Raw genomic sequence first — 27173 nt, 5'->3', positions numbered from 1 at the left:
TTAGCTTTCCTTCTTCAATACTTTGCTGAACAGGTTCTTTAGGCTTGTCATCTACGACATCAGCTTCTTTAGGTTCTTGTATGCCATCAACATGGTTACCAATTCTTTGAGTCGTAGTTAAAAGATTTTTAAACTTGTTGGAAGCGAACGCCACTCCAGCAACTTCTCGAAACGACCGATGCTTAGCAATTTTTCGAGTACGGGCCTCTTTTTTCGCCTCTCTAACCTCAAACGAATAATTTGTCTTCCATCTTCGTTCTTCTGTTTCAAGCTCCGACAACCTTGTCCTTAAAACCCTCGTCTCGAAGACATTTTTTCTCAAAATGGCGTCGCCCGTCTTGCTTTGACAAATACTTCCAAGAGCTTTCTGTTTCTCGATAATTTGTTTTCGATCCATAATCCGTTGTTGAGAAGAATAAATCAGCTTGTCTGCTTATAGTCTTTGTATTGAAATGGTTTTATGCTAAATTAGCTTTACGTAAAGAGATTTTCGCGCCTTCAAAGTGGTGATTCAATCTCGACACCTCAAAGGGAAGTCCAACTACAATACAAAGCGTTCTTGAACTTCTGAAAAGGAACAGGACCTCCAATAAATACGCTCCTGGGGATCATTATCAAGTTAATTGAGTGTTAGGTTGTCAATAAAGTGATTGCAAAGTCAATAACGTTCAAATAAAATACAAAACATCCCACACTAAGAAGTACAAAATTTTGTTCCTTAATAATTGTTGCTTTCTTCTCATGTCTTTAATGAATTTTTTTTTCCTTTTTTGCCAAAAGCTAGGTTTCTTTCGCCAAAAAATAGTTTGAAAACTTTCTCGTTCGCATATTTTTTTATTCTCTTTATTCTACACTCGAATTTGTTTATAAAATGTCAAAATTTAATTAAATTACCAGATGAAACTCGAATGTAAACAAGGAAATAATACATGCAATGGCTTCCGTGCACGATAAAAGAGCGAAAAACGTACACTAAAATTTGAATACTTTTTTCGTTTTACTTTGAATTTCGTAGCTCCTACAATATATTTGAAAAAATTCTTTCCATTTGAGAAAAATTTCTTTTAAATTCATAAAAACAACTTATCACTTGAACAACAAAACCATTCCTTTCTTCGTCTTCATTTGTTTTCAACGTAGTTCAACGCTTTATAAGTTCAAAATTATGATTTAAGGTTTTCAGAGTTTGATCTTAAAGTATCAGAAGTGCCTTCTCGAATTTAACAGAACAGATAAGATTAAGATTCTATAACGAGAACGAACTATTTTTTAGCATAAAGAGACGTGAGAAAACGTAGATGACCTATGTATCATAACATCAAAGTTAATCTTCTGTCAAAAACCGCTTTGAAAATATGGAATTAAATAAAGTAAATATGTTCAGTACACATCTTTTAGGGGATTAAAAGTCGGAACAAGGCTTTAAATTAGTGCACGTCAAGTTTGTAAAGTTAAATACAGCCTACGAATAAAAGAAATCCGTAGTAAAAGTTGCCTACGAGGAGAAAGCTACGGACACATGGTGCAACATTGAGCGCAATATTGCATGTAATTGATGTTGCGAGCAATGACACACGACGCAATTTGTTGCACGCAACGCTGCTAAAGTAGAAAACTATCCTACTTCAGCAACTGTTGCACCATGTGTCCAAGAATGTCTTTGCTGCTTTTGACTTTTTGTGTACAAAGTTTCGTTTTATTGACAAAATATTCAAAAATTACAAATTCAAAGGACACAAATCTATTAATGAATCTTTTAATGAATTTTTTCAAAAACGAATCCAAATTCTAGTAACTATTTTTTTACGAGTGATGACTGTCATTTGGACTGCAAAAACAACATCATAATTTCTTTCCCAGGGAAAGAAAATCATATCTTTTTAGATAAAGCTTTTAGTGTAAAATCCATCGTACAAATGATTACAAAACTAGATATCAGTTTTACAAAATGTTCTGCCTCGCATCCTATGGCATACAAAGGCTCGGTTTTGTGAAGGAGGGTTAATCCAGAGAACCCGGAGACAAATCCTCGATTCAAGGGAGAGACCTAACAAACTCTACTCACATGTGATGCCGAGTCCAGGAATTAAACCCTAGACTGACCCAGAGGCGACAGGCGAGTTCCCTACCACTACACCACCCTTGATTCCAAATAGACCATTTTCGAGTTCCAAATTACCGCTGTGTTTCTTGATTAGACTCATTTACTCAGGCTAGCCTCGTATTAACTTCTAAATATTCACAAATACCAACGGTAAAGTAAACAGGGTTCGTGCTACATTCTCGTTACAAAATTCAAGGACTATTTAAGCACTTTTCAAGCACAAAAATTCAATTTTCAAGGACAAAGTTTTTTGTATTAGAACGTGGTTTTAAACATTGATTCAATGTTAAAGTGCAGCTAATTCAGCCGGGGCCACGTCCACCAATAAAAAACGAGCATGACACGCAACCAACCAGTAAACAAGGAACCAGAAACTCTTCAATCAATTTTAATCGTTATTTATTTTAAAAGGTAAGTTAGAAATAACATTAAGTTTGCATTAAATTCAAGGAGTATTCCAGGAGTTTTTCCCTATTTTCAAGGGCTTTTCAAGCGCCACTTGAAAACGTGTTTTCAATTCAAGGACTTTTCAAGGATTTCAAGGAGTAGCACGAACCCTGAGTAAAGAACGCACAACTAAAACATTACAAGTACTTTGAAATTCCACGGACCTTCACTGGAACACGTGAATGAGGAGCAGGCGTAGCTCAGTTGGTTAGTGCGCGGCCTTCGGAGCTAGAGGTCTGTAGTTCGATCCTCAGGAACTCTACGTCTGTTTCGACTTCTGTCTGTTCTGTGTAGCTTTAATTAGCTTTAAATACCCGTAAAAAGGAGCACTGATAGTAAGAGGGGGTAGAGGGCGCACCTTCGAGCGCATTAAACATGAGCCCTTGGCTCGGGAGATTGGGCAACCACTCCCCGCGTTATCGAAGTAAAACACTTTACATCTTTTAAATATTTTCAAAATCAAGGCTAACCCTGAGCAACAGAGAACTCGAAACTGGAGTATTATGGAATATACTTCAGCAAAGTTGAAGCTCGCAAACGTTTTGCCGTTTCCTGAGCCTCTTTAATACCTTTTTCTTCATTGATTTTCGTCACTTTCTCTTGGTGTTAGAACATAAGAGGTATCTCTTTGCTTCGGACGTTGCAGAGGATGCGCCAGTAATGTCGCCATGTGGTCGAATAAACGAGTTGTGCTACGAGATACTTCCAGCATGTAACCTACCTCGTCTTCGTCCAGTTCACAAAACGTGTCGTAAATAGACTGAAAATAATTAAAAATGAACTGTCCTAAGAAATAGGGTTACGAGACCCGAGTATTTATGGATTGATGGGTAGATGGATGGATGGATGGTTGGATGGATGGATGGATGGATGGTGTCCCCATAAGTCAGTGTGTGACCGAATGTCCCTAATAGTCGGGAATCATGCATATGGATGGATGGATGGGTGGGTGGGTGGGTGGGTGGATGGATGGATGGATGGATGGGAGGGAGGGAGGGAGGGAGGGAGGGAGGGATGGGTGGATGGATGGATGCGGGATGGATGGATAGATGGATGGATAGATAGATAGATGGATGGATGGAATCAATACTGTGAATATTGTCATAAGGGCGATAGGCACTTTAAGAAGTGCCCTCTCACTCACCAACAGACATTTCACGAATTTTCTTGAGTGACATAAAATAAAATACAGCAAACGTATGAACACATCGAGTCAACCATATTTACCTCGCATTTATTATTTTCGGATGGAAGTTGATGAACGTAAATTACATCAAAGAAAAAGTAAGGTGACTGTAGCAGGTTATGAAGAGTCTAAAATAAAAATAAGAATAAAACAAGTGTTATTACTAAAGGCGCGATCACACGGAGCAATTTTCTCTGCAACTTGTCTCGCAACGGTTGGTGTTGTTACAGCGTGTAACCTACAGCGCAATTTGAAAAATGTTGCGAGACGAGTTGCAGCAATCGTTGGAAAAAGTAGCATTCATTTCTTCCTTTGGCAACGATTGCGTCTCCCTTGCGCCGTGTAAAGGCGCGATTACACCAATATAAAGGCAACGACCACTACTTCTTACATGATCAAAGGGTTCAATCAATCAATCAATCAATCAATCAATCAATCAATCTTTAATTATTACCAAAATTGCAAAAATACATATACTAAACAACAACAACAACAACAACAACAACAACAAAAAACCAGAAAGTTGGTACAAGCCAGCTGTAATAGCCATAGACTAAACGAGACAGTTGGCAAACTATAAGATTGGTCAATAGAAGTAAATAGAGAAAGAAAAGGGAGAGGAAAAAAAGAAAAGGAAGAAATAGTTGCCTAATATATGTGTTGAAGTATGTTTTTATTTACAATGGTGAAACATGAGATATAATGTTGAGTTTTAATACTGCACCTGATGCGCCTGAGTGGAGATTACTGGAGTACATAGTGATCTACCGTACATTAATATCACACGCACAACATATGGAGGAGGTAACGATGGATCTTCGAGGTCTGGCAGTGATATACGACTTTGTCTGTAAAAATTCAAGATACACTTATTTCAATAAAGTTAGTCACCTGAAAAGCTACACAGCTGAGACCGGCAAGGATTATGGGTAGATACATTTTACATGTTTCAACCGCTTGACAACTGCTGATGGACTTGAGATCTTCTACCAGTTACAGTCTCACCTCCTCTGAGCATCCTCAACTGCTGCAGTTTGTGTCAAAAGCTTTACTTGTTGGATATATAACATTTCCCCGTGATTCTCAGCGATCACAGCTTTCTAGGTTTTTGGTGAATGACTTTATTGTAATAAGTATATATCTTTGGTTAATACTGAAATGCAGATAATGTTTTCCTGGTCTTGCGATTAAATGGGGCAAGTAATAAACCTTTACTAGATCTTAAGTTATAACTCCCCTTATCCTTTATGTTGATAAGCTCAGATATGTAATCAGGTGCGATACCATTAATAGCTTTGAAAACAAATAGCAAGATCTTAAATTGCGTACGTTCTTTCACTGGTAGCCAGTGTAGATCAACTAATAGTGGTGTAATGTGACAATAACGCGGTAATGTTATGTTTTCAATAAAACTCTTACATGTGACTCAAAGCAGCTCAATTTTGAGGACGAAATGAATTTTTGAATCTCCTGAGAAATGAAAAACCATTGTTATGTCCTTCAAATTGAGCTGCATTCCAACGTGCTGCAAGGAGTCTATTACAGAACACGTGTCATTCCCTAGAGTATCATTTCTTTGTTTTTGCACATGAGAAGACACATGAATGTAGATACAACTTAAACGAAGAATCTTATTTATCAAAAGAATAACACAAAATCTAACAAATTAAATTCCAGTTTTTAGAATCGTATGAAGAAATAGTTTAATATATTGCAGAAAATACTCACATGGCTTGGAAAAGAGTTTCCATATGTAAAGAAATTAGTCAAGAAAAATAGTGGAGTTTATGAAGATATGGAGTTTAAGGAGATTGAGATTTCCAAGGGGTGGGGAGGGTCTGAGGAGGGTATATTGTGTAGTACCAGAAAATATCCATACCTCCCCCTTTGAGGGGTGGGGAGGGTCTGAGGAGGTTATATTGTGTAGTTCCAGAAAATATCCATACCTCCCCCTTTAAGGGGTGGGGAGGGTCTGAGGAGGGAATATTGGGTAGTTCCAGAAAATATCCATACCTCTCCCATGGAGGGTGGGGAGGGTCAGAGGAGGGTACATTGTGTAGTTCCATAAAATATCCATACCTCTCCCATGGAGGGTGGGGAGGGTCAGAGGAGGGTACATTGTGTAGTTCCATAAAATATCCATACCTCTCCCATGGAGGGGTGGGCAGGGTCTGAGGAGGGTATATTGTGCAGTTCCAGAAAATATCCATACCTCTCCAATGGAGGGTGGGGAGGGTCTGAGGAGGGTATATTGTGCAGTTCTAGAAAATATCTATACCTCCCCCATGGAGGGGTGGGGAGGGTGTGAGGAGGGTATATTGCCCCCTCCCCCAGGGACCTTTGACTCATAACCAATCTTCCTCGACCAATCGACATGGACAGACAGACTGACAGTGACCAAGGGAAATAAAGGGACTTGCTCACAGTCTATATTTTGTCCATATTTCTATTGGAAAGGATATCGAAAACATCTTCAGTTTCTTGTTCATTTGGCTTCAGATGCTCCAGTACTGTACAGATGGTATCTGGGTTACTCTCAAACTGCTGATACTACATATTATTAACAAAACAAAGAAAAAAAAACATTGAAACCAAAACTTATCGCCAATGTGGGCTTCCTGTGGCTTTATCCACAGGAACCCCAACCAAATATAATTACTGCAGAAGCTACACCCTTGTAAATGGCAGGTATAAAGATGTTCAAAGAAACGTTTTAGAATTAACTTTTATTCAGTAAGAATTCCATGACCCTTCTATTAAGTCAACAAGGAAAAACTTTCATCTAAATAAAAAGCTTTCACTCACCAAAAAATTGATTTTTTAAAATAATAACTCTTCCCTTTGAGCCCAGCCACTACTCCCCATTATGAACTAACTGTTATGAATGTCCCGTTCTGATTGGTTTGGAGTGCATGCTTTATTAGAGCACATTGCACGTGCGCTCACTTTCCGTTGCGTCATTCCTACTTATTATTGTAATTTGTATTTTATAAAAGAAATAAAAAACTTGCTTCCTGTGCTGTGTGCGGTCATAAAGTACTTGGGGGGTGGCAGAACACTCAAGAAGTGTCCTGAAGCACTCTGCTATGCGTCATGCTTCTCCTAACACTTCTCTCGTGTTCTGCCAACCCCCGCGTGCTTTATGACAGCACACAGCATGCGCACATTTTCTATTTCTTCAATTGATGGTTTTCACGGCCGCCATGTTGGATGAATTTAACAAAAGATTTGTCATTAGTCTCTTTTGTTATATCATCCAATATGGCCGCCATGTCTTTTGTAATTACATTCTCTTGGGAATGATTGAAAACCAGGAATGATTGAAAACCATCAATAAAAAATGACTATCTTCCTTTAAGTACTTAATATTTTACTCACCCATGAAGCTTCATCTTCTAGAACAATGATCCCAAACTCATGGTCAGGGTTGAGGTAGGACTTGTTTTTGATGAAAATTTGTGATGCCTTTCTGACAAACTGGTACGCTGTTCTGCAACATGAACAATGATCATAATATGATGTTAATAGACTGGTTGTGTGCTCAACCAACTTGGCAGGCCACGAAATTGAAAAATGCAAATTCAGTAAAATTGAGAAGCCAGTTTTATATTTAAAGAGGAGAATAATCGATTTTATGAATTCTTAACAATTTCATAGCAATACATGATAATACTCATGTTCTGGTATCGTGACTCATCAAGTTCCTAAATTTGGATGAGCACACAAACTTGGGAAAACAGTCTATTATGGTGGTGATGGCATACCAGTGGAGGTGTTGCTGCTCTGCAACACAATTCTCCTATAAATTTGATTGGGTAGAGTGTCACCAAATGAATATAACTTGTACTTTACGCACAAGATTATTATTTTTGTGATAGGAGAAACACGATACAAAACTTGTGCTTTTTTGTCAACAATATTGGTTTATTTTGGTGGCTACAGTAGTTGAGAGAAAATATATCCCATATTGGCTGTAATTGTGGTGAAGGCCAATACGGGATATATGTTCTCTTAACTACCTTAAAATCACAACAACTTATACATATTATGTAAATTGAAAATGGGCTGTGAAATTTTAAAAACGTGCAGATTTTGAAAATGTCTCGTACCCCGACTAGCATTTCGATGACCTTCAATAAAAGAATTGCAATAAGAAGACATACATCTTGAAGGAGATTTTAGACTTTAGATTTTAGGCTTAATCAAATATTTTAAACCTCTAATCCTTTAATTTGAAGCAAATCTAATTCAAGATATATTGAATTTTTATTGTTTTAATCTTAATCAAGTTTACCTCTCTGGTGCTGTACGACTTTGAAATGATGACTCATTCATCTCAGGGGACAAGTCAACACAAAGAATCTAAAAAAACCATCAGGTTCATTCATTATAATATGTTCAAAATAATTTGGGGGTAACACCTTTTTTATTCTGAACCAAGTATAACCTATAAATTGGGGACAAAAAAGAATGTGTTGAATTATTCATATAAGAGTAGGGGATTGACATCTCCCAGTTCAACAGTTATTCCCAGTTCCAATTTAGAGGCATAATACTAATCTACTAATTATTCACTCATGATTGTACGCTGCACAGCTGCTAATAGCACCTTAATATTGAAGCCCATAAACTCCTCCAATGCTAGGCAGGAAATTAACGCTCACAAGCTTGCAAAATGCAAGTGAGATTTTGTACTTAGTGAGTAAGAAAAATTTTAACTAGCTAAGTTTTGTGAGTATGACCACAATCCAGAAATTGAAGGACTGAAAAGTTTTATAGAACCCGCATCAAGACAGTAATGTTTGTTATTAGCCAGGATGGATCGCTAGTGGCTTCAAAATTCTTGCTAGTCAAAACAAAACTTACTAGCAAGGTTTTTCTATTAGGTTTAAAAGTGAATTTTGTGCCCTGTAATGGTCAGAAATGTAAACTGCATCAATGTGACATGACCTGTGCTATATAAAAACTTCCCATTGCTGTTGCTGTTGTTATCATTATCTATTCTTGTTATATTTAGTCTATTATTTGTAATATATACTCCCTTCTTCTCGTTTTCACTATACTCACTATTTTTTCAGGGCAATTGACCCTCGGCACACATCTTCTGGTATACCCACTCAAATCAGAATCATCTGAGCTTAAGGATACTTCGTCCACCATGTTTTCACCAGATGGAGATGCCTGGCCATCTCCTGAATGTCTTTCATCTGTTGTTGGATCTGTTGTGTCTACTAGAAGACGTCTAGTAGGATGGTCTTGAGCTTGTTTCTTCTCGTCACCTCTTGCACTCTCCTGCATGATTCCTGATATGTAGTACAGGGGTGATAAGTGGGGGAACTTTGCAGAGTTCACGACGATTAAAAAATGACAATAAAAGGCCATTTTCAGAAATGAATACTAAATGTTCAAAATTTCTGAATTTTAGAACATGCTAGAATCATGAATCACAGAATATAATTTTCCCTTATTGTTCTTAGACATTTATATTCTACAGCTAACCCAGATATAGAATTATATTGATAATGTCTGTTTATAAAAATTAAGATACGATAGATGACAGATGATTTACAAATTAAAAACTAACAAGGTATTATTTATGGATGCAATAGATAGATCAAAGATCAAATTATTTAACTTATATATCTATTTGACAGGCGGCGTCACCTAAAATAGTCAATATACACCAAAGGGATGGTCATGTGAATCTAATGGTTTACTTAATTACTAGAGAATGTATGCAGAGACAGTAGATTGTATCATCGTCCCCCCTGGTTTAAGTAGCTGTTTACTCTTAGATTCAAATTTAGTTCAGTCGTCCTAAAATAATCCATAACGTATCTAATTTAGATGACATCAACTATTCAACAGTTTGTCTAAATCCACTCGATAAGCTTTTGAGGACTTAAGCTTAATATGTTGAAGTTTTCAGGTCTTTTCACACGGAAGCTTTGCAATATAAATAAAAATATATAATGAAATACTATGCTAAATACCTTTAGAGATCAACGCAAATCAAAAATCATTAATGAATAAATGATAAAATCCACATTACTGAGTCAGATTTGAATTTTCGTTCCTCTGAGCTTCTATTTATCTTTTGACAACGAACCATCAGCGGTTTTCGTGTCATTTTAGCCGAAGTATTGTCGATCAGTTGTCGAGGAGTTGCCGAGGCATAGCACAGGCAGCCCAAGCTCTGTTTATGAAAAAATGGGAAGCCCGAGTAACAGGTACCTGCCCGAGTAATGTCATTGTACCACAGGTAGCCCAGGCTATCCACTTTTATAAGGAAATGATGATGCTCATATAAGAAAAATCGCCGTCACTCACTTTCTGAGATAATAATAATAACAATAAAAGAGCAAAGACAGCCAATAGTGACGGCTTGACAATCAGAGGATGATGGGGAAATATAACAGTAATGATGGTGATGATGATGATGATGATGATGATGGTGATGATAATGTTAGATGATGAAATGATGATAATGGTTAAGATGATTATAATTATGATTGATGAATGATAATGATAATGATGATATGATGAATGCATGTGCGAGATGTGATGATATGATGATACTGATATGTGACGTGATGATATCTGTATGTGTGATGATGATATGATGAGATATCTTGGCGGCATGAGATGAGATGGAATGCGATAGACGATGAGCTGCGCTGAATGAGCATGCGCTAGCATGAGACATGTGCATGGTCGTGGCCTGAGAATGAGAATGAGAATGAGATAATGATAATGATAATGATGGTGATGATTATGATGATAATGATATGATGATGATGATGATGATGATGATGATGGTGGTGGTGGTGGTGGTGGTGGTGGTGATGATGATGATGATGATGATGATGATGATGATGATGATAATGATGATGATGATGGTGATAATGATGATGGTGATGATGATAATGATGATAATGATGATGATAATGATAATGATGATAACGATGATGATGATAATGATGATGACTATGAATGATGATGATGAAGATTTGATAAAAAGTATTTTTTATCTCTTGATGACTGGATTTGTTTTCCAAGAGTTCTGATTGTTGGTGGCGGAGGTTCAATCATTGAGAGCATTTTTCGCTTTATTTTAGCGGTTTTTGTGAGTTATATTGTACCCAGATAATACTTAAAAACGTAGCCGATCTATAGAGTCCTTTTCCCCAAGTAAACTGAATTCGTTCTCATTAAATCAGAATACACCAGATTCAACGTTCCTTCCTCCTGTCATGGCTGCCATTACGTGATGGTGCAAAGTCTCTATATTGAGTGTAGTGGTGATGTTTGTAAACTAAACTAAATTGAAAAATTATTTTTTTTTTTTTTTAGCACAGTTAGTTTTATTTACATGGCTCCTTTTTACAATTTAACTTTCCATTTCTACTAAAGAACACAGTGATAGCTAAAAACCAAAAACAAACAACAAACAAACAAACAAAAAACAAGCAAAAACAAGCAAAAAGAGTGATAGAATTATCCATAACTGGATGTGAATTGATTGAAAACAAATGTTATGGGATGGACCGCTCTCGGTAGAGCTACTCGGGATCTTTATTCCACTTTCTCTTCACTATATACTCTATCTCTACTCTTCTGACTTAAACTAATTACATGAGCTCTATTTATAATAACTTCATGACAGGTGTCATTCTACAATCAATATGATATCATCGCTGTGCCTTGATTGGCTAATGGAAATAGTAATAAGTGTGATATCTTATTAAGAATAATACGAGCGAAAATCTTAGAACTAAACATAACTTAAACTAAAGATAATATGTGAATATATGGTAAATGTATAGAAAGGTCTACGAGGAATAATTATATCATAAGATTTAAAAGAATAGTGGTAAAATAACTAAGCAAAGGGGTAAAGAGTGTTTAGGGTGTAACCAGAGGTGTACATGCTAATGGGAGGAGCTAAGTGGTTTACTTGTAAATTCAAAGCATACCATCATCTAAACTCATGATGGCAGCCTTACTGAAATCTTATATCGATATTTTCAATAACTAATTGATCGTTCTTTATCTTGTTTTCATACGATAAGAAATAGTAATTAGAAAAACTGATGTCTAGCTTAGTCTGTAAAAACATTAATTTTCCTCTCATAACACAAATATATGTGACTGAACTTTTGACGCTATGCTGCTCCTTGCCATTCAGAACTATTTATGCTAATGCTGGGGATATTTTACTCCATTTACTAGTATGTTTTGAAAGAATACTTTTGATTTGGCCGATTTATACTCGACTTTTTGGTTGTGTATCAGAACAGTTTTAAAGAAAGATAAAGTGGGTATTTTTCCTTTTTCTCTAGATTTATAAAGAAATATTTTGAAACATAAAAGAATATAATTAACGACAATATCGTCAACACCTAGTATTACATTATTTACATTGGATTCTGGCAAATTTATGTCAAACTTTTTAAAATGGTCTCTAATTTCGAAATACAAATTCTTAAGCTCCACACACTCGACAAACAAGTGGTCGATTGTTTCAGGATAGAGGGAGCAAAAAGAAGAAGAGGAATAATCTAGAATTCTGAAACCGTTTTGTTTTGTCTTGATTTTTTTAAAAAGTTTTTTAAATTAAAATTCCAAAACTGGAGAAAAGAATGCTATTCAGCTGCCTCAAAAGCCAACCACATCCCCAACTGTGTTTCTATAGAATTACTTAAAAATAAACAAATTTCCAAAGGTCGTAATAGTTACCGTCGTTGAAGTCAACTTCATCAGAATTCAGAGACTCGGCGAAGACTTCTATTCTAGAGCGTTAGTTTTGTACCAGTACAAAAGCATGTAAAAGGTCAGAATGAATTAGATATAGAAAGCGGCACCGTACTAAGATATTTTTAAAGGTAAGGCAATTGATACTTCTTTTTTTTCTCATCACTAGTCCTTCACCTTATTTTAAGGAATCCGTACTCCTATTTCAAAAAACGTTGTCGGTCGAAAATCTGGAATGGACGATCTGAGACTATATGGAATTTCTGTGCTTTAATGTTTTGTGGCTAAAATACGAAAAATCACATTATTAACTTAAACTATAAACTAGGTTGCTATGTCTTATATTGCTGGTTTTCAATTATATTATTCCTAAGCAATGAAATAACAAAAGACACGGCGGCCATGTTGGTTGATATATAGTTAATAGCTTCCCCTCTATTAAGTATGGTTTAGTTTGACAAAAGTCTATCAAACGTTTTTTTATTATTTTTTTATTTTTTATTTAATGCATCGAAGCCAAAGATCTTTAGTCAACGGGTCTTTGTCAAATGCAAACATAATAAGTTGTAGGGTCCCACAAGACGGCATTCTCGGTCCATTACTATTTTTGATATACATAAACGACCTGCCCAACAGTCTTATCACAGCCACAGCAGAAATATTTGCAGATGACACAAGCAATAAGTATCTCTGTTAGTAGAGTGACGGATCTTGAGACTACCATAAATTCGAGCTAATCAATCTTAGTTGCTGGCCCAAACAAATGAGCTTGAAATACGATGAAAACGGTTCCGAGTAGGGAGAGCACCGTCATAAATTATAAATAAGTTTGAATATTACCAAAACTGAATTCATAGTCATTGCAAAAAGTAAGGAACCCAGTTAAATGATGATATTTATATTAATATCGATATAACAAAGAAATCAAGAAAGTTGACCATACACCACGTCATTGGGCCTTATAATAGACGATCGACTCTCTTGGTCTGCCCATATTAAGGAACTATGCTAAAAAAATATCCTCAGCAATTGGAGCTTTAAAAAGAGTCAGACCTTTTATCTCTCACTCTACTGCTGTCCACATCTACACTGCTTTAATTCTCGGCTATCGTAGTACAGTATGGGATGGATTAAACGGCCAATTAAGCGACAAATTTCAAAAGCTACAAAACCGTGCAGCTAAAGTAATGATGAAAGCAAGCTATGAAGTAAGGTCCAAAACGCTTCTTGAATCTTTACACTTGGATTTTCTCTCGGTGAGACGTAAGAAACAAAAAGCCTTCTTAATGTTTAAGTCCTTAAACAATCAAGCCCTGAAGTACCTGCAAAATCTTTTACATCAATATAAAACATGTTACTATACCCTAGAGATTTAAACCAGAAACTTGTTTTGCCTAAGGAGCGCACCGATTATCTTAAACGTAATTTTAGTTATAGTGGGGCATACGGTTAAAAATTCTAAATCTTGTTTAAAAACGAAATTGAGAAATACTTTTAAATTAATGGCATTGGATTCCTACATGGCAATCATGTAAAACAGTATTTTATTTAGTTTAGTTTTTTACGTAGATAGATTTATCAATACATTTTATTGCCGATGTATTTTCTACTGATGGTTTCACCGTGTTTAGATAAACTATGTATATATATGTTGATATAACGAAAGAATTCATGGACATTTTTTTGTTAAATATAACCAAGATGGCGGCTGTGACGTCATGTGTACTAGATGTGTTTGGTCTCAGGTTTCAGATTTCGGATAACTTAAATTAACTTCACATTCAGAAAATCAAGAAAATTTAACAGTCATTTTCTCAGTTGTTTTGCTGGTTTTAAATTTCGTTAAACATTTACAGAGTGTAGATTCTTTATAACATCGTTACCTCGGTTGCGATGAGTGACGTCAACAGCCAGGCGCTCATTGGTTAATTTAGTTGTTGTGATTACCGTATCTAAAAGAACTTTATAGAACTTTGGAAGAAGATTTAGATATGATTTTCAAACATGTGTAGTCGTTATTTTCATCTAGAATTCTATTTCCTAATTCTTTCTTCTAATGTGCTAATGAACTGTCAGTGCTGTACCGCCTACTAAAGTATACCGAAATAAACTACGAAATTAAAGACGTTTTAATTCTAAAAGGTTAGAATCAAATCAAATAGCATAAGTTTAGATTTTAGTTTCCTATTTTTATTCAGTTTTGAACCCAAATTAAATCGCATTTAGTACTGAGAACTTAAACATTCATTCAAAATCATGGTGATATTCATATGCAGCTACTACATTTTTTAAACATCTTCGTCTTCGTCTTCGTCTTCGTCTTCGTCTTCGTCTTCGTCTTCGTCTTCGTCTTCGTCTTCGTCTTCGTCTTCGTCTTCGTCTTCGTCTTCGTCTTCTTCTTCTTCTCCTTCTCCTTCTTCTTCTGCTTCTCTTTTCTTCTCTTCTTCTTCTTCTTCTTCTTCTTCTTCTTCTTCTTCTTCTTCTTCTTCTTCTTCTTCTTCTTCTTCGTATTATCATTATTATTACTATTATTCAACTTCATCCACTAATTTTCAATTTCAATTTAAAAGTTTAATTTTGCAGAGGAAGGAAAACCGACCTAAGAGCACAGAAGAGAACTAAAACTCTGAATCGACAGTTGAGAGTCGAGCGCTCTCACTCGCAATCCGTGCTTCCCTGAAGTTCCGTGGAATGTTTAAATGATTTTGCATTGTGTTTTAAAATACTCTATTTGATATTTTTATTAACACAGATTCGATATCTTCAATATGAAGACACAGCTTGTGTTTGTCTTTATACTGTTCCTTCTCAAGCACAAAGTCACCTACGCTACGATGTGGCCGACTCAAGGATATTCAGAGATTGACGTGTACTTGCAAGGATTCACTCTTGAATCGTCCAAGGTGGAAACAATCTTTGAATGTTACAGAAAGTGTGAGGACAACATAAATTGTGCAAGCATCAACATGAACCTGACGAACAAGACATGTGAACTGAAGTACTCTACCAAGACCAGACACCCAGAGAAGATTGTTAGCCAACAAAACACCATCTACATGAAGATACGGGATGCTCTCGGGTTTTCTCCTCATAACCCAATATTATCCTGTAAATGGTTCAAGAACATTGAAAACCAGGCAAAGTCAGGCGTTTACTGGATGAAATTCAATGAGCCATCCTCTGCGCCATTCCAAGTGTTCTGTGACATGACCACCGATGGAGGAGGCTGGACCCTTGTCTACAGCTATACATTTACTCAGTACAGTGCGTTTCATTCACCTGCAAACGCAGTCACTTTAATGCCACACTGGCCTGTGGACACGTCTTCTTATACATGGGTGCCACAGTCAACGACAACCCCGCTCAGTGAGTCTTCTCGCACGGCCATGGATTTTTCTCTGTGGAAAAAGATTGGTAACGAGTTCCTTCTGAAGCCTAATATCACTAACTGAGTAGCCTGTGTAGAAGGAACCGGAAGTCTTGTGAACTTTGTGGCAGGAAGTCTGACGTGTAGAGTTGTCAAGGCCATTACACCAACCTGTACCACTGTCGCTCCAAACTCGTTCATAATTCTTCAATCTTGTGGGCCAGTTTTATCCTTGAATACTAATTATTACATTGTATTAAATGGAAGAACCGACCGTTTCTGGCCTGTCCATGACCCTTGTAGCACCACATCTCCTGGTAATCACCTGACCAATGTAGCCAATCCTGGTGGAGCGATTTACATTCGCTGAGAGAGGAATACATCATATTGATACCTTCCACATGGGGATTATGCAAAGACAGAAGACTCAACATATAAGCCTACTCGGTTAACTCTATAACTGTAATGTATGCACGGTCTAAAACATATCATCCGGGACTTGTTGAGTCGACAATAATAAAGAGTAACTGAGTGAAAAATTAATATTTGAATAACTTAAAATGCACCTGTCAACTGTCTAGCTATGAGGCTATTCTAGCTCATCATTACGAAAAATATTGAAGAAAAATAGCCTACTATTATACTATCTAATGTTACGACACGATAAACGATAGCTCTGATTTGATCATGACGGTGCTATGGCAAGGCATTCTCATAATAGCGATTATTTCAGGTGCTGTGATTGTTGGTTGAGTTGAGTTGATGTAATGAAATCAGTAGCGTAACAGCCTTCACAGTCCTACGAAATCAAGTTTACATCACATCACTGCATATTTAAGGCCTGGACGAAAACACGATATTTATTCCTTGTATACTCAGGACTATATTTCAATAATTTACGCCATTGAACTAAAAAAAGTTTTAAAAAAAAAAATGACCCTTTAAATTGTTACAAAAGTTATAAATAAAGTTTTAAGTAGATGTGGATGTGGGGTACCCGATTGGTTTTTAACTACTAATTTTTGATCAATTGTTAATTAAAATAAAATTCACTTCACAACTGATTTGTTTCGATTTGTACGTGAAAAAACCGAGCTGACTCCTTGCTTTTTGAATTTCTGAATCGCAATGACTGCAGTTTATGGTTCTTGTAATGTTGAAGCCTTTCAAATACTTTGGCTAGCTCCTAACTATGGATATTATTTAACTTCAAAAGCTAACCGAAATATTCGATCGTTTCTTAAACGGCATAATAAACACTATGTCTGCCGTATGCGCTAATCCTCCCACATGGTCCGCATGGGGTGTATCCAAGACCAGCCCTCCCATCCCTAGCATAAGGTGCTATCTGGGGGGTCATAACTACTTGCATGATCAGGTCTGCAGTTAATTGGGAGAACCTACGTAGCACTCAGTTGATGTAATGTATTCAGAAAATCTGAATATGGCCCCGTCCATACGTATCCGGATATTTTTGAATCCGCAACTCTTTTGTTGCGGATTTAAAAAAATTCGCGTCCATTTCAAAAAGTCTACCTACTTTACCGAGGCTAAGCCTGTACGAATTAATGAGTCTGTGGTATAACACCGACGCAGCTCACACTAGTTTTTAGCTAGTTATATCTTAGTCTGTGGTATTATTAAACGCTATACTACCGGCGGTATTACAAAACCAAACTTTTTTGAATATATACGAACAATGCCGTGGAAATAAACAACAGAAGTTTCTAATGGTTCAGACATTGTTTGCTTGGCATTTCTTTCTCCTGCCAATAGGTTTTATCTTCATTTATGGTTTTTTCTGAATGATGTTTAAGCTTCTATGTTTTTGTGGAAGATGTTGAGAGATTTTGTAAAGAGACAACGAACCCCATGCACATCCTTAAGTTTTTGTAGACTAAAATTCTCCAAACTCTTCAGAATTGGATTCAAACTCTAGCAGACACTCAACTACAGAAATGAAACAACACCCTGTAGAAATAACAGTGAATGTCGCGGCAGCTATTTTCAGTTAACTATAATTGTGTAAATGCTAACCCATGCAGTGAGTTATAGTAGTACACTTGCAATTACGAAATCCTATCAGTTATATTTTTTGGAATTTTATCCAATCGTGTGTCAAAGAACCTTCTAGTTTTGATAAACTAACTGAGTTATTAGATTTGATTCTGATTAAACCAACTTTAGCCTACCTTTGTTTCCAACAACCGACAGAACAAACAATTGGAATCCTATATCCTATAAGGTAAGTTCGCTTGTATTGGAATCTATACACTAAGTAAGAAAAGCATTTCCCCCCCAATTTGTGATGAAGACGCAGTTAACTTTTCCAAAAAGAAAAGAAATTAACTACAATTGATTTGCAAATTTGCTGGAAACTTCTGAAAAACTTAACTAAGTTAAACAGCATGTATAATTTTCAGGGTACGTTAAGTCGTAGTTTGCTTTTACAATTCAGGCTTAAAGAATTAAACTCCACAATTGATTTGGAAATGTTCTATAAACGTTTTTAATAACTAAGTTAATAGAAGCAATTGCCGGTTTCAGTAAAATTGGCCCGCGGTCTAGAATATATGTTTGAAGAAAAGTCAAGATTTAGACTTCTACAGAACTTGATAGCCAGAATTACTTTTTTCTTAAATTACAGCAAATTTCTAAATCGATTATAGAGTTATATATGTTGAAATTTTTTAAAAAAGGAAGTGAAATGAATATATTCCCTCAAAAACTAGTTGCAAATTTTAACTTTCTTGAGAAATTTAAAAAAATGAAAGACGATTTTCTTCCATTCCTAAAAAACTTTGATTTGTCAATGAAAAATTTCGATTCAATTAAATGAAATTTTAAGTTGTGAGCACCACTTTAAGAATTTAATTTTTCTTTACCGGAAATTTCGAGTTAAAATTACACGAAATTTTGAATTGCTAAAACAAAGTTGACGGACAAATTTTCAAATAGCTGGATTGTAAATTTTCTTTCTTTTTCTTTTCGGGCAAAGTAAGCAACCGGTTCTAAAACAACTACTCCTGATTTCTTCTTGCATTTCAACTACCTTGCAATATTCATTTCATATTGGAGCTAGATAGCCTACGTCCATATCAAAGCTGTTTCCAAGAGCGATCGAGCACTTTTACCGCCAAAGCTAATTAATACCATATTTGGAAAAAAATTAACAATTTATTCTCAGAGATGCTAGCTTTGATCAAAATAGAAAATTTTGAATTTTGACTGAAATAAGTTAACTATGTTAAATGTTTTCGAGTTGTAATAACCAGTTACTTTGCAGGAGTCGAGCGGCCGGAAACACGATGAAGAAACAGCTGCTGTTTGTCTTTATACTGATCCTTCTCTGGATCCTTCTCAAGCACAAAGTCATCTACGCCACAATGTGGCCGACCCAAAGATATTCTGAGCTAAACATGTACTTGCAAGGATTCACTCTTGAATCGTCCAAGGTAGAAACAATCTTTGCATGTTACAGAAAGTGTGAGGACAACATAAATTGTGCAAGCATCAACATGAACCTGACGAACAAGACATGTGAACTGAAGTACTCTACCAAGACTAGACACCCAGAGAAGATTGTTAGTCAACAAAACACCATCTACATGGAGATTCGGGATGATAACGCTGCTCCAGGTACTTGGCCAGATAGACCAATCACATCTTGTAAGAAGCTCAAGGAGGATGAAAGCCAGGCAAAGTCAGGTGTTTATTGGATGAAGTTCAATGAGCCATCCTCTGCGCCATTCCAAGTGTTTTGTGACATGACCACCGATGGAGGAGGCTGGACCCTTGTCTACAGCTATCGAATTATCCAATTAACCAACTTTAATGCCTACAGTAACGCAGTCACTCCAATACCAAACTGGCCTGTTGATACGTCTTCTAATACATGGGTGCCACAGTCAACGACAACTCCACTCAGTGAGTCTTCTCACACGGCCATGGATTTTGCTCTGTGGAAGAAGATTGGTAACGAGATCCTTCTAAAGCCTAACATCACTAACTGGGTAGCCTGTGTGGAAGGAACCGGAAGTCTTGTGAACTGGGTGGAAGGAAGTCTGACGTGTAGAGTTGTCAAGGCCATTACACCAACCTGTACCACTGTCGCCCAAAACTCGTTAAGAATTCTTCCACATTGTGGGCCAGCTTTATTCTTGAATACAAATCATTACATTTATTTAGAAGGAAGAACCGACGGTTGCTGGCCTGTCCATGATCCTTGTGGTACCACATCGCGTAGTAGTGAACTGACCAATGTAGCCAATCCTGGTGGAGTGATTTACATTCGCTGAAAGAGGTGTCAGTGTCATTATTTTTGTCACATTTCTACAAAATATCATTGAACACGATATTCATATTACTGAACAGTACACTCACAACATACGCGCCATTAAAGTAAAAAATAGTAACAGTAAAGAATTTGTATTACACCTTTTGCTGTTCATTAACCGCAAAGGAATATTCATTAAAGCGAAGAAGCATTGTCATTAGAGCGAACAGGCATACAATAAGGCGAACGGAGTCTCAATAGTGCGATGGAACGTCCATTAAGAAATTTAGCATTGAATTTGACAATCATGAATATGTTTGCGTAAGTTCATTAGCGTTTTCAGACTTTCATTAGCGTTTTGGTGCAGACAATAAAATACAACACACTTTCAATACAACGTTTTGGACATTTATTTACGCAATACAATATAAGTATATTGTGCTTTTACGATTGTACATTTTCAAAAACAAAAAAGTGAATTTATCCTTGAATGTGTTCTCTATTTAAACATCTTGGACGATATGTTTACATGTGGTTGTACCATTTTATGCATTTCTGTGGATCTTCATAGGCCCTCAAAAGACGCTAGTCTGACTCATTTGGAAGTTGGTTTATTTGTTGAACCATTGCAATATCCAAAAAAGAGGGATTAAAAAACTCAGAACTGACTGATATTTATACCTAACGGCGCTTTGTTTGTACGAAATCATATTCACGGCTTGTAAAAAAAATGAAAAGACAGTTAAAATCCTAAAATTCCTAGTGGAAAATATACTTATATTGTATTGCGTAAATAACTGTCCAAAACGCTGTGTGTTGTGGTTTATTGTCTGCACCAAAACGCTAATGAAAGTTTGAAAACGTTAATGAACTTACGCAAACATATTCACGATTGTCAAATTCAATGCTAAATTTCTTAATGAACGTTCCATCGCACTATTGAGACTCCGTTCGCCTTATTGTATGCCTGTTCGCTCTAATGACAATGCTTCTTCGCTTCAATGAATATTCCTTTGCGGTTAATGAACAGCAAAAGGTGAATATGGTTACACAGGTTTAAAATAAAACTCACTTTAATAACAACTGATTTGTCTTGAGTCGTATGTCAGCGAAAACCTACCTGGCTCCCGAGTTTTCAATTGAATTGCATAAACGCTACTCAACCCTAAAAAAGTGTTATGATGAAATGAAAATGATTAACAAAATAGACTTCCATTCTTCCATTTACCCATTTTAATTATTTAAATATCACCACACCATTGCAGCATTGAAGCACATAACTAAGCGTGTAGTTGGTATGCATTGGCTGGCTCCTCTAAAACTTGTACCTCTAGGTCATACCCCCTAGTATTTTCATCCCTTAGTACAGCTATTAAAACTCATTGACAAATGAGTTGGGGTTAGGTACCAGGGCGAGCTCGGGTTGCGACAGATCACGTCCCCGCTGGAAGGTAACCATGACAACCGGACTACAGCTCACCACCGAAGATCGAACAAGGGTGCTTGGTAGAGGACACTGTGAACGGCTACCATGGTACCTCCTCATCCAAGACATTCTACGCACCAAACCCGAGTGAAGACCGGAAGCTCGAAAAACGGTGATTTATTCAAGTTAACTTAGACAAGCAGAAGCAGAAGCAAGTGCTTCTATTGGGGTTCTAATGTAACTCTGGTACGCGTTACTAGACCAACGACCCAAGGTCTGAATGAGGTGTTCTGGTACACCATTGCGGGCCGCAACCGTGGCTGCCCCAATCCTGAAACTATGACTCGAGTAATTTCTCAGCCTTACTAAGTACTAGTTGTGTGATTATATTAGGTGTTGATCACAATGATGAAGATGTGGTCGACTCGAAGATATTCAGAGCTCAACGTGTACTCGTCCAAGGTAGATATCATCTTTGCATGTTACACAAAGTGTGAGGACAACATACATTGTGCAAGCATCAACATGAACCTGACGAACAAGACATGTGAACTGAAGCACTCTACCAAGACCAGACACCCATAGAAGATTATTAGCCAACAAAACACCATCTACATGAAGATACGGACCCAATACTATCCTGTAAATGGTTCAAAGTCAGGTGTTTATTGGATGAAGTTCAATGAGCCATTCTCCGCGCCATTCCAAGCGGCTCTGTGACATGACCGCCGATGGATGAGGCTGGACCCTTATCTAGTACAGCTTTTTTTTTCTTCAATCGTACGGGAAAACGCTCGACTTCCAGTTCCAAAACTAAATAAAGTTATAAAATGTATTTTCTTACTTTTTCTTCATGGCTGGATTTGTTTTCCAAGAGTTCTGATTGTTGCAGGAGGAGGTTCAATCATTGAGAGTATTTTTCGCTTTATAGCGGTTTTAGTGAGTTATTGTACCCAGTTATTGTAACCGATCTATAAAGTCCTTTTCCCCAAGTAAACTGAATTCTTTCTCATGTAAATCACAATACACCAGATTCAAATGTTCCTGCCTCCTGTCATGGCTGCCATCACGTGATGGTGCAAAGTCTCTATATTGAGTGTAGTGGTGATGTGTGTATTTATGATTATTTTAGGTGTTGATTACAATGATAAAGATGTGGCCGGGCAGTATTCATACTAAGGTTTTTTTACTTAAGATGAAAGCAGCTCCTAAAGAAGTAAAACTGAAAAATACTATTCGTTGTGGATATAAATTTACTAAGAAGTTAATGAGGTGTACAATTCCACGTTGCTTTACAATCATTAATGCACATGACTGAATGAGGATTTTTAAATCTTTGCCAATATTTTAAAAACTCCCGAATTCCAATAACTTTAATAAAATTTCAATAACTTTCACTTATTTCCAAAATACGTAATCGGTTTATTTTTAGAATGAATTCAATTTATGTCAATATTATGAGAAATACTATAAAAGGGAATTATATTATGCTCTAGGCTCTCTATGACACCTTTAACATTTCTAAAGCGGCTATAGGTAAACTAACCTGTGGAGGAAACCGTTTGCTTTTGTCTAGAACCTTTTTAAATTAAAATTCCAAAACTAGAGAATAAAATGCTATTCAGCTGCCTCAAAAGCCAACCACATCTCCAACTGTGTTTTATAGAATTACTTAATGCAAAATAAACAAATTTTCAAAGGTTGTAATAGATACCGTCCGTTGAAATCCTTCATCAGAGTTCAGAGACTCAGTGAAGACTACTATTAAGAGCGTTAGTTTTGTACCAGTATAAAAGGCCAGAATGAATTAGATTATAGAAAGCGGCTCCGTACTAAGATATTTTTAAAGGTAAGTCAATTGATAGTTGTTTTTTTTCTTCTCATCACTAGTCCTTCACTTTATTTTAAGGAATTTGTACACCAAACCTCATCATGATTGTAATTGTGTGTATATTGTGATCTTGTAAGTTGACTGAAGATATTCTAAATAAGTAAATGAAACCGGTCTCCACTAATTGAGTCGTTTTTAGTGCGTCAGTGAAATTAAAGATGTTTTTAAAACGAAATTTAGCCTCATAATCACAATCTTGACAAAGTTAACTAAACCTTTCGAGGTCTCAGCAAAGAAAATATCTCAAACACCAGAAACTCAGGTGCAAGAGGGCGGTTGAAATATGTAACCTGCAGGTAACAGTTATTGATACAATTCCTTTCTGCGATGCTGCGGAATATCAATCTTTTTTCCGGTCAAATTTCTTCAGTAGTCGAGTAAATCGCGTCTTCTTGCTTCAAACATGAATCACCAAAACCAAATTAAAGATAGATATCCAAAATGTTTGATGAAAATATTCAGTAAATTATGTGAAGTCAGGAAATTCAGCGACAAGTCATGTTGGTATGTGTTAGAAGAGCCATTTTTAATCAAGAAAAAAATTTCAAAAATTATTAATTAGCTTAAGTTTAGACTTTCCTTTATTCAGGTTTGAACCTTGATTTAGTAGAAATCAGATTTTCTTTCCTCAGAGAAGGCTATATTTTCTCTTCTCCTTAGTTCATTCCGCTAATTCCCGTTAAAAAATGCATGAATAATTAATGACCTTAGAACAATACAAAATCACTACCGTGAAGGCATCTGTAAACCCTGGTACAGAATTCGTCCAGATTTGCATAAGGTTGACTTAGAAATATCTCGGCCAAATTACATTTAATGTTAAAATTTTTACTCTAAAAAAGAAGCATTAATCCGTAGACATTTTAAAAGTAATATACAATATTCGCGTGCTTGCAAATTGCTGTTTTAAATCCTCATGGCAGATCTCCCGCTCGTATTGTATATATTACTTATAATTTAAAAGTTAAATTTTATGGAGTGAGAAAAACCGGAGAACCTGGAGAAAAACCTTCGAAGAACAGTAGAGAATTCAACAAGAAACTCTAATCACACTCGACACACTGAGTCCGGACTGAAATCAAACCTTGGTCGCTTATGCGAGCGCTACAACACCACCCATGCTTCCCTGAAGTTAAATGTGATGCTTGAATAATTTCGTGTTTTACAAAACTGAGTTTGATATTTTTATTACCACAGACTGGACACGATTCAATATGAAGACACAGCTTGTGTTTGTATTTATACTGTTCCTCCTCAAGCACAAAGTCACTTACGCTACGATGTGGCCGACTCAAGGACATTCAGAGCTTAACGTGTACATGCGAGGATTCACTCTTGAATCGTCCAAGGTAGAAACAATCTTTGAATGTTACAGAAAGTGTGAGGAAAACATACAGTGTGCAAGCATCAACATGAACCTGACGAACAAGACATGTGAACTGAAGTACTCTACCAAGACCAGACACCCAGAGAAGATTGTTAGCCAACAAAACACCATCTACATGGAGATACGGGATGCTCTCGGGTTTTCTCCTCATAACCCAATATTATCCTGTAAATGGTTCAAGAACATTGAAAACCAGTTAAAGTCAGGTGTTTACTGGATGAAGTTCAATGAGACATACTCTGCGCCATTCCAAGTTTTCTGTGACATGACCACCGATGGAGGAGGCTGGACCCTTGTCTACAGCTATACATTTACTCAGTACAGTGCGTTTAATTCAACTGCAAACGCAGTCACTCCAATACCAAACTGGCCTGTGGACACGTCTACTGGGACATCGGTGCCACAGTCAACGACAACTCCACTCGGCGAGTCTTCTTACTCGGCCATGGATTTTTCTCTGTGGAAAAAGATTGGTAACGAGATCCCTTCTGAAGCCTAATATCACTAACTGGACAGCCTGTGTAGAAGGAACGGGAAGTCTTGTGAACTGGATGGAAGGAAGTGTGACCTGTAGAGTTGTCAAGGCCATTACACCAACCTGTGCCACTGTGGTCCCAACCTTGTTTAAATTCCATATTTGTGGACCATTTTTTGATCTCGATTCAAACTTTTATGTTTTTTTAGAAGGAAAAACCGACAGTTGCTTTCCTGCCCATGATCCTTGTGCTACGGCACCTTGGCTTAATCACCTGACTAATGTAACCAATCCTGGTGGAGCGATTTACATTCGCTGAGAGAGGAGAACATCATATTGATACCTTGCGCATGGGGTGCGTTCAAGCGCAGGATGTATGCAGGTTTACGTATCACTCGGGACTGGTTGAGACAATAGTAAAATATTAACATACGATGAATGAAATATTAATATTCGAATGACTTGAAATGCACCTGGAAGCCTCATACTGATTAGTCTATTCACAAAAAATATGGAAGAAAATTTAGCTTAGTATTACTATCGAACTGTCACGATCCATTAGTACTTTGCCGTGACCATGACGGTACCGTGATCGAGCATTTTCATTGGCTGAACAATGATTTTGCGCGCTGTGATTGGTTGAAATGATGTAATGAAATCAGTACTATGACACTTCACAGTCCTACGAAATCCAGTTTAAATCACACCACTGCAATTTTAAGGACTGGACGAAAACACGAATTTATTCCTAGTCACGATACTCGAAACACATTTACGATAATTTAGCGCCATTGAGCTAAAAGGAAAAAAAAATCCTGTAAATCTTTACACAATGTAGAAATAAAGTCTTCATATTTTGGGGGGCTTTAATAAGGAAGGGAGAGAGTCGTTCTAGCGCTTTTGCACTAGTTGGGTACGCTTTTCGCTCACACGCACTACCACTACATTCAATATATACTACATTCAATAACGACTAGACACCTCGATACAGAAATTTATTATTATTGTTATTATTTTAACATCGGAATTTCCAATAAGAAGACTGAAAAGAATGGAGAGGGGCATCGAAACATACCGTTAATTGACCACGATTATTTAGCTTGTACCTTATGAAACCCTTCAAGAGTCAAATTATTTTTTAAATTCTGTTGTTCAAAGTTTCGGTCCTAGCTCTGAATCGAGCTGCATTAAATATGGGTAAAAGCCATCTTTACGATCAATAATTTAACAGCAAACTTGGATTAGGGTGAACGTTCTTAGGAGAAGTCGTTCGCCTAGTTGTCTACAAATTACTTTAAGGGCAAAACACTGGAGTTTGAATGAAGCACACGGAAAAGCTTTTTTTTTTTTTCTTTCTTTCTTTCTTTCTTTCTTTTTTTTTTTTTGAGATTTTAATTTTTAATTAATCATTTGTGCCCCCAATTAGTGCCTTTGGCGCTAGAACGATTAGACACTTTAATAAAGATGGATGGCTGGCTGGCTGGCTGGCTGGCTGGCTGGCTGGCTGGCTGGCTGGCTGGCTGGCTGGCTGGCTGGCTGGCTGGCTGGCTGGCTGGCTGGCTGGCTGGCTGGCTGGCTGGCTGGCTGGCTGGCTGGCTGGCTGGCTGGCTGGCTGGCTGGCTGGCTGGCTGGCTGGCTGGCTGGCTGGCTGGATGGATGGATGGATGGATGGATGGATGGATGGATGTGTTGATTGGTCAATGAAACATCTTTTCCGTAATTTCCCGAGGATCGATATTTCCTGTACGTACACCGTATAAAACACGAAAAAAAGATAACGAAAGAAGAAGGAAAGGCAGAAAAAAGAAGAAAAAGGAAGTCAAACTGGAGCGAGAGAAAGGATAGAGGAACGAAGCGAGC

The 27173-nt window shown here is 36.9% G+C and overlaps 2 protein-coding genes and 1 pseudogene across 4 annotated transcripts; 2 read left to right on the top strand and 1 right to left on the bottom strand.

Moving 5' to 3' along the window:
- Positions 1-428: 428 nt before the first annotated feature.
- On the bottom strand, positions 429-9866 carry LOC116302774 (BRISC and BRCA1-A complex member 1). 2 transcript variants are annotated; one of them, XM_031712144.2, is made up of 10 exons: positions 9731-9866; positions 8805-9040; positions 8032-8099; positions 7116-7227; positions 6200-6287; positions 5466-5490; positions 4462-4585; positions 3779-3865; positions 3121-3311; positions 429-567 (listed from the first exon to the last, which is right to left on the bottom strand). In XM_031712144.2, the coding sequence occupies exons 2-9, from the start codon at positions 9033-9035 to the stop codon at positions 3129-3131; spliced, it is 918 nt and encodes a 305-aa protein (XP_031568004.1). In that variant the 5' UTR covers positions 9036-9040; positions 9731-9866; the 3' UTR covers positions 429-567; positions 3121-3128. The 2 variants fall into 2 exon arrangements, with proteins under 2 accessions (XP_031568004.1, XP_031568003.1); XM_031712143.2 differs by lacking the exon at positions 429-567 and having other exon boundaries at positions 2480-3311.
- A 2626-nt stretch (positions 9867-12492) lies between these two features.
- On the top strand, positions 12493-16730 carry LOC116291627 (uncharacterized). The gene is made up of 2 exons (XM_089026078.1): positions 12493-12622; positions 15244-16730. Exon 2 carries the CDS (start codon positions 15260-15262, stop codon positions 15941-15943), a length of 684 nt encoding a protein of 227 aa, XP_088882204.1. The 5' UTR covers positions 12493-12622; positions 15244-15259; the 3' UTR covers positions 15944-16730.
- Positions 16731-23317: 6587 nt separating this feature from the next.
- LOC116291626 (uncharacterized) lies at positions 23318-26186 on the top strand (annotated as a pseudogene). Its single transcript, XR_016119070.1, has 2 exons — positions 23318-23409; positions 24649-26186. The product of XR_016119070.1 is annotated as an uncharacterized LOC116291626 (transcript).
- Positions 26187-27173: the final 987 nt, after the last annotated feature.

The sequence above is a fragment of the Actinia tenebrosa genome, unplaced genomic scaffold (genome assembly GCF_029948245.1).
Source record: "Actinia tenebrosa isolate PJP-AT-01 unplaced genomic scaffold, QUT_ActTen_1.0 PGA_scaffold0__85_contigs__length_37466705, whole genome shotgun sequence".
Lineage (NCBI taxonomy): Eukaryota > Metazoa > Cnidaria > Anthozoa > Actiniaria > Actiniidae > Actinia > Actinia tenebrosa.
Note: the sequence above shows the minus strand (reverse complement) of the source record. Positions and strands in the feature narration are given on the sequence as shown.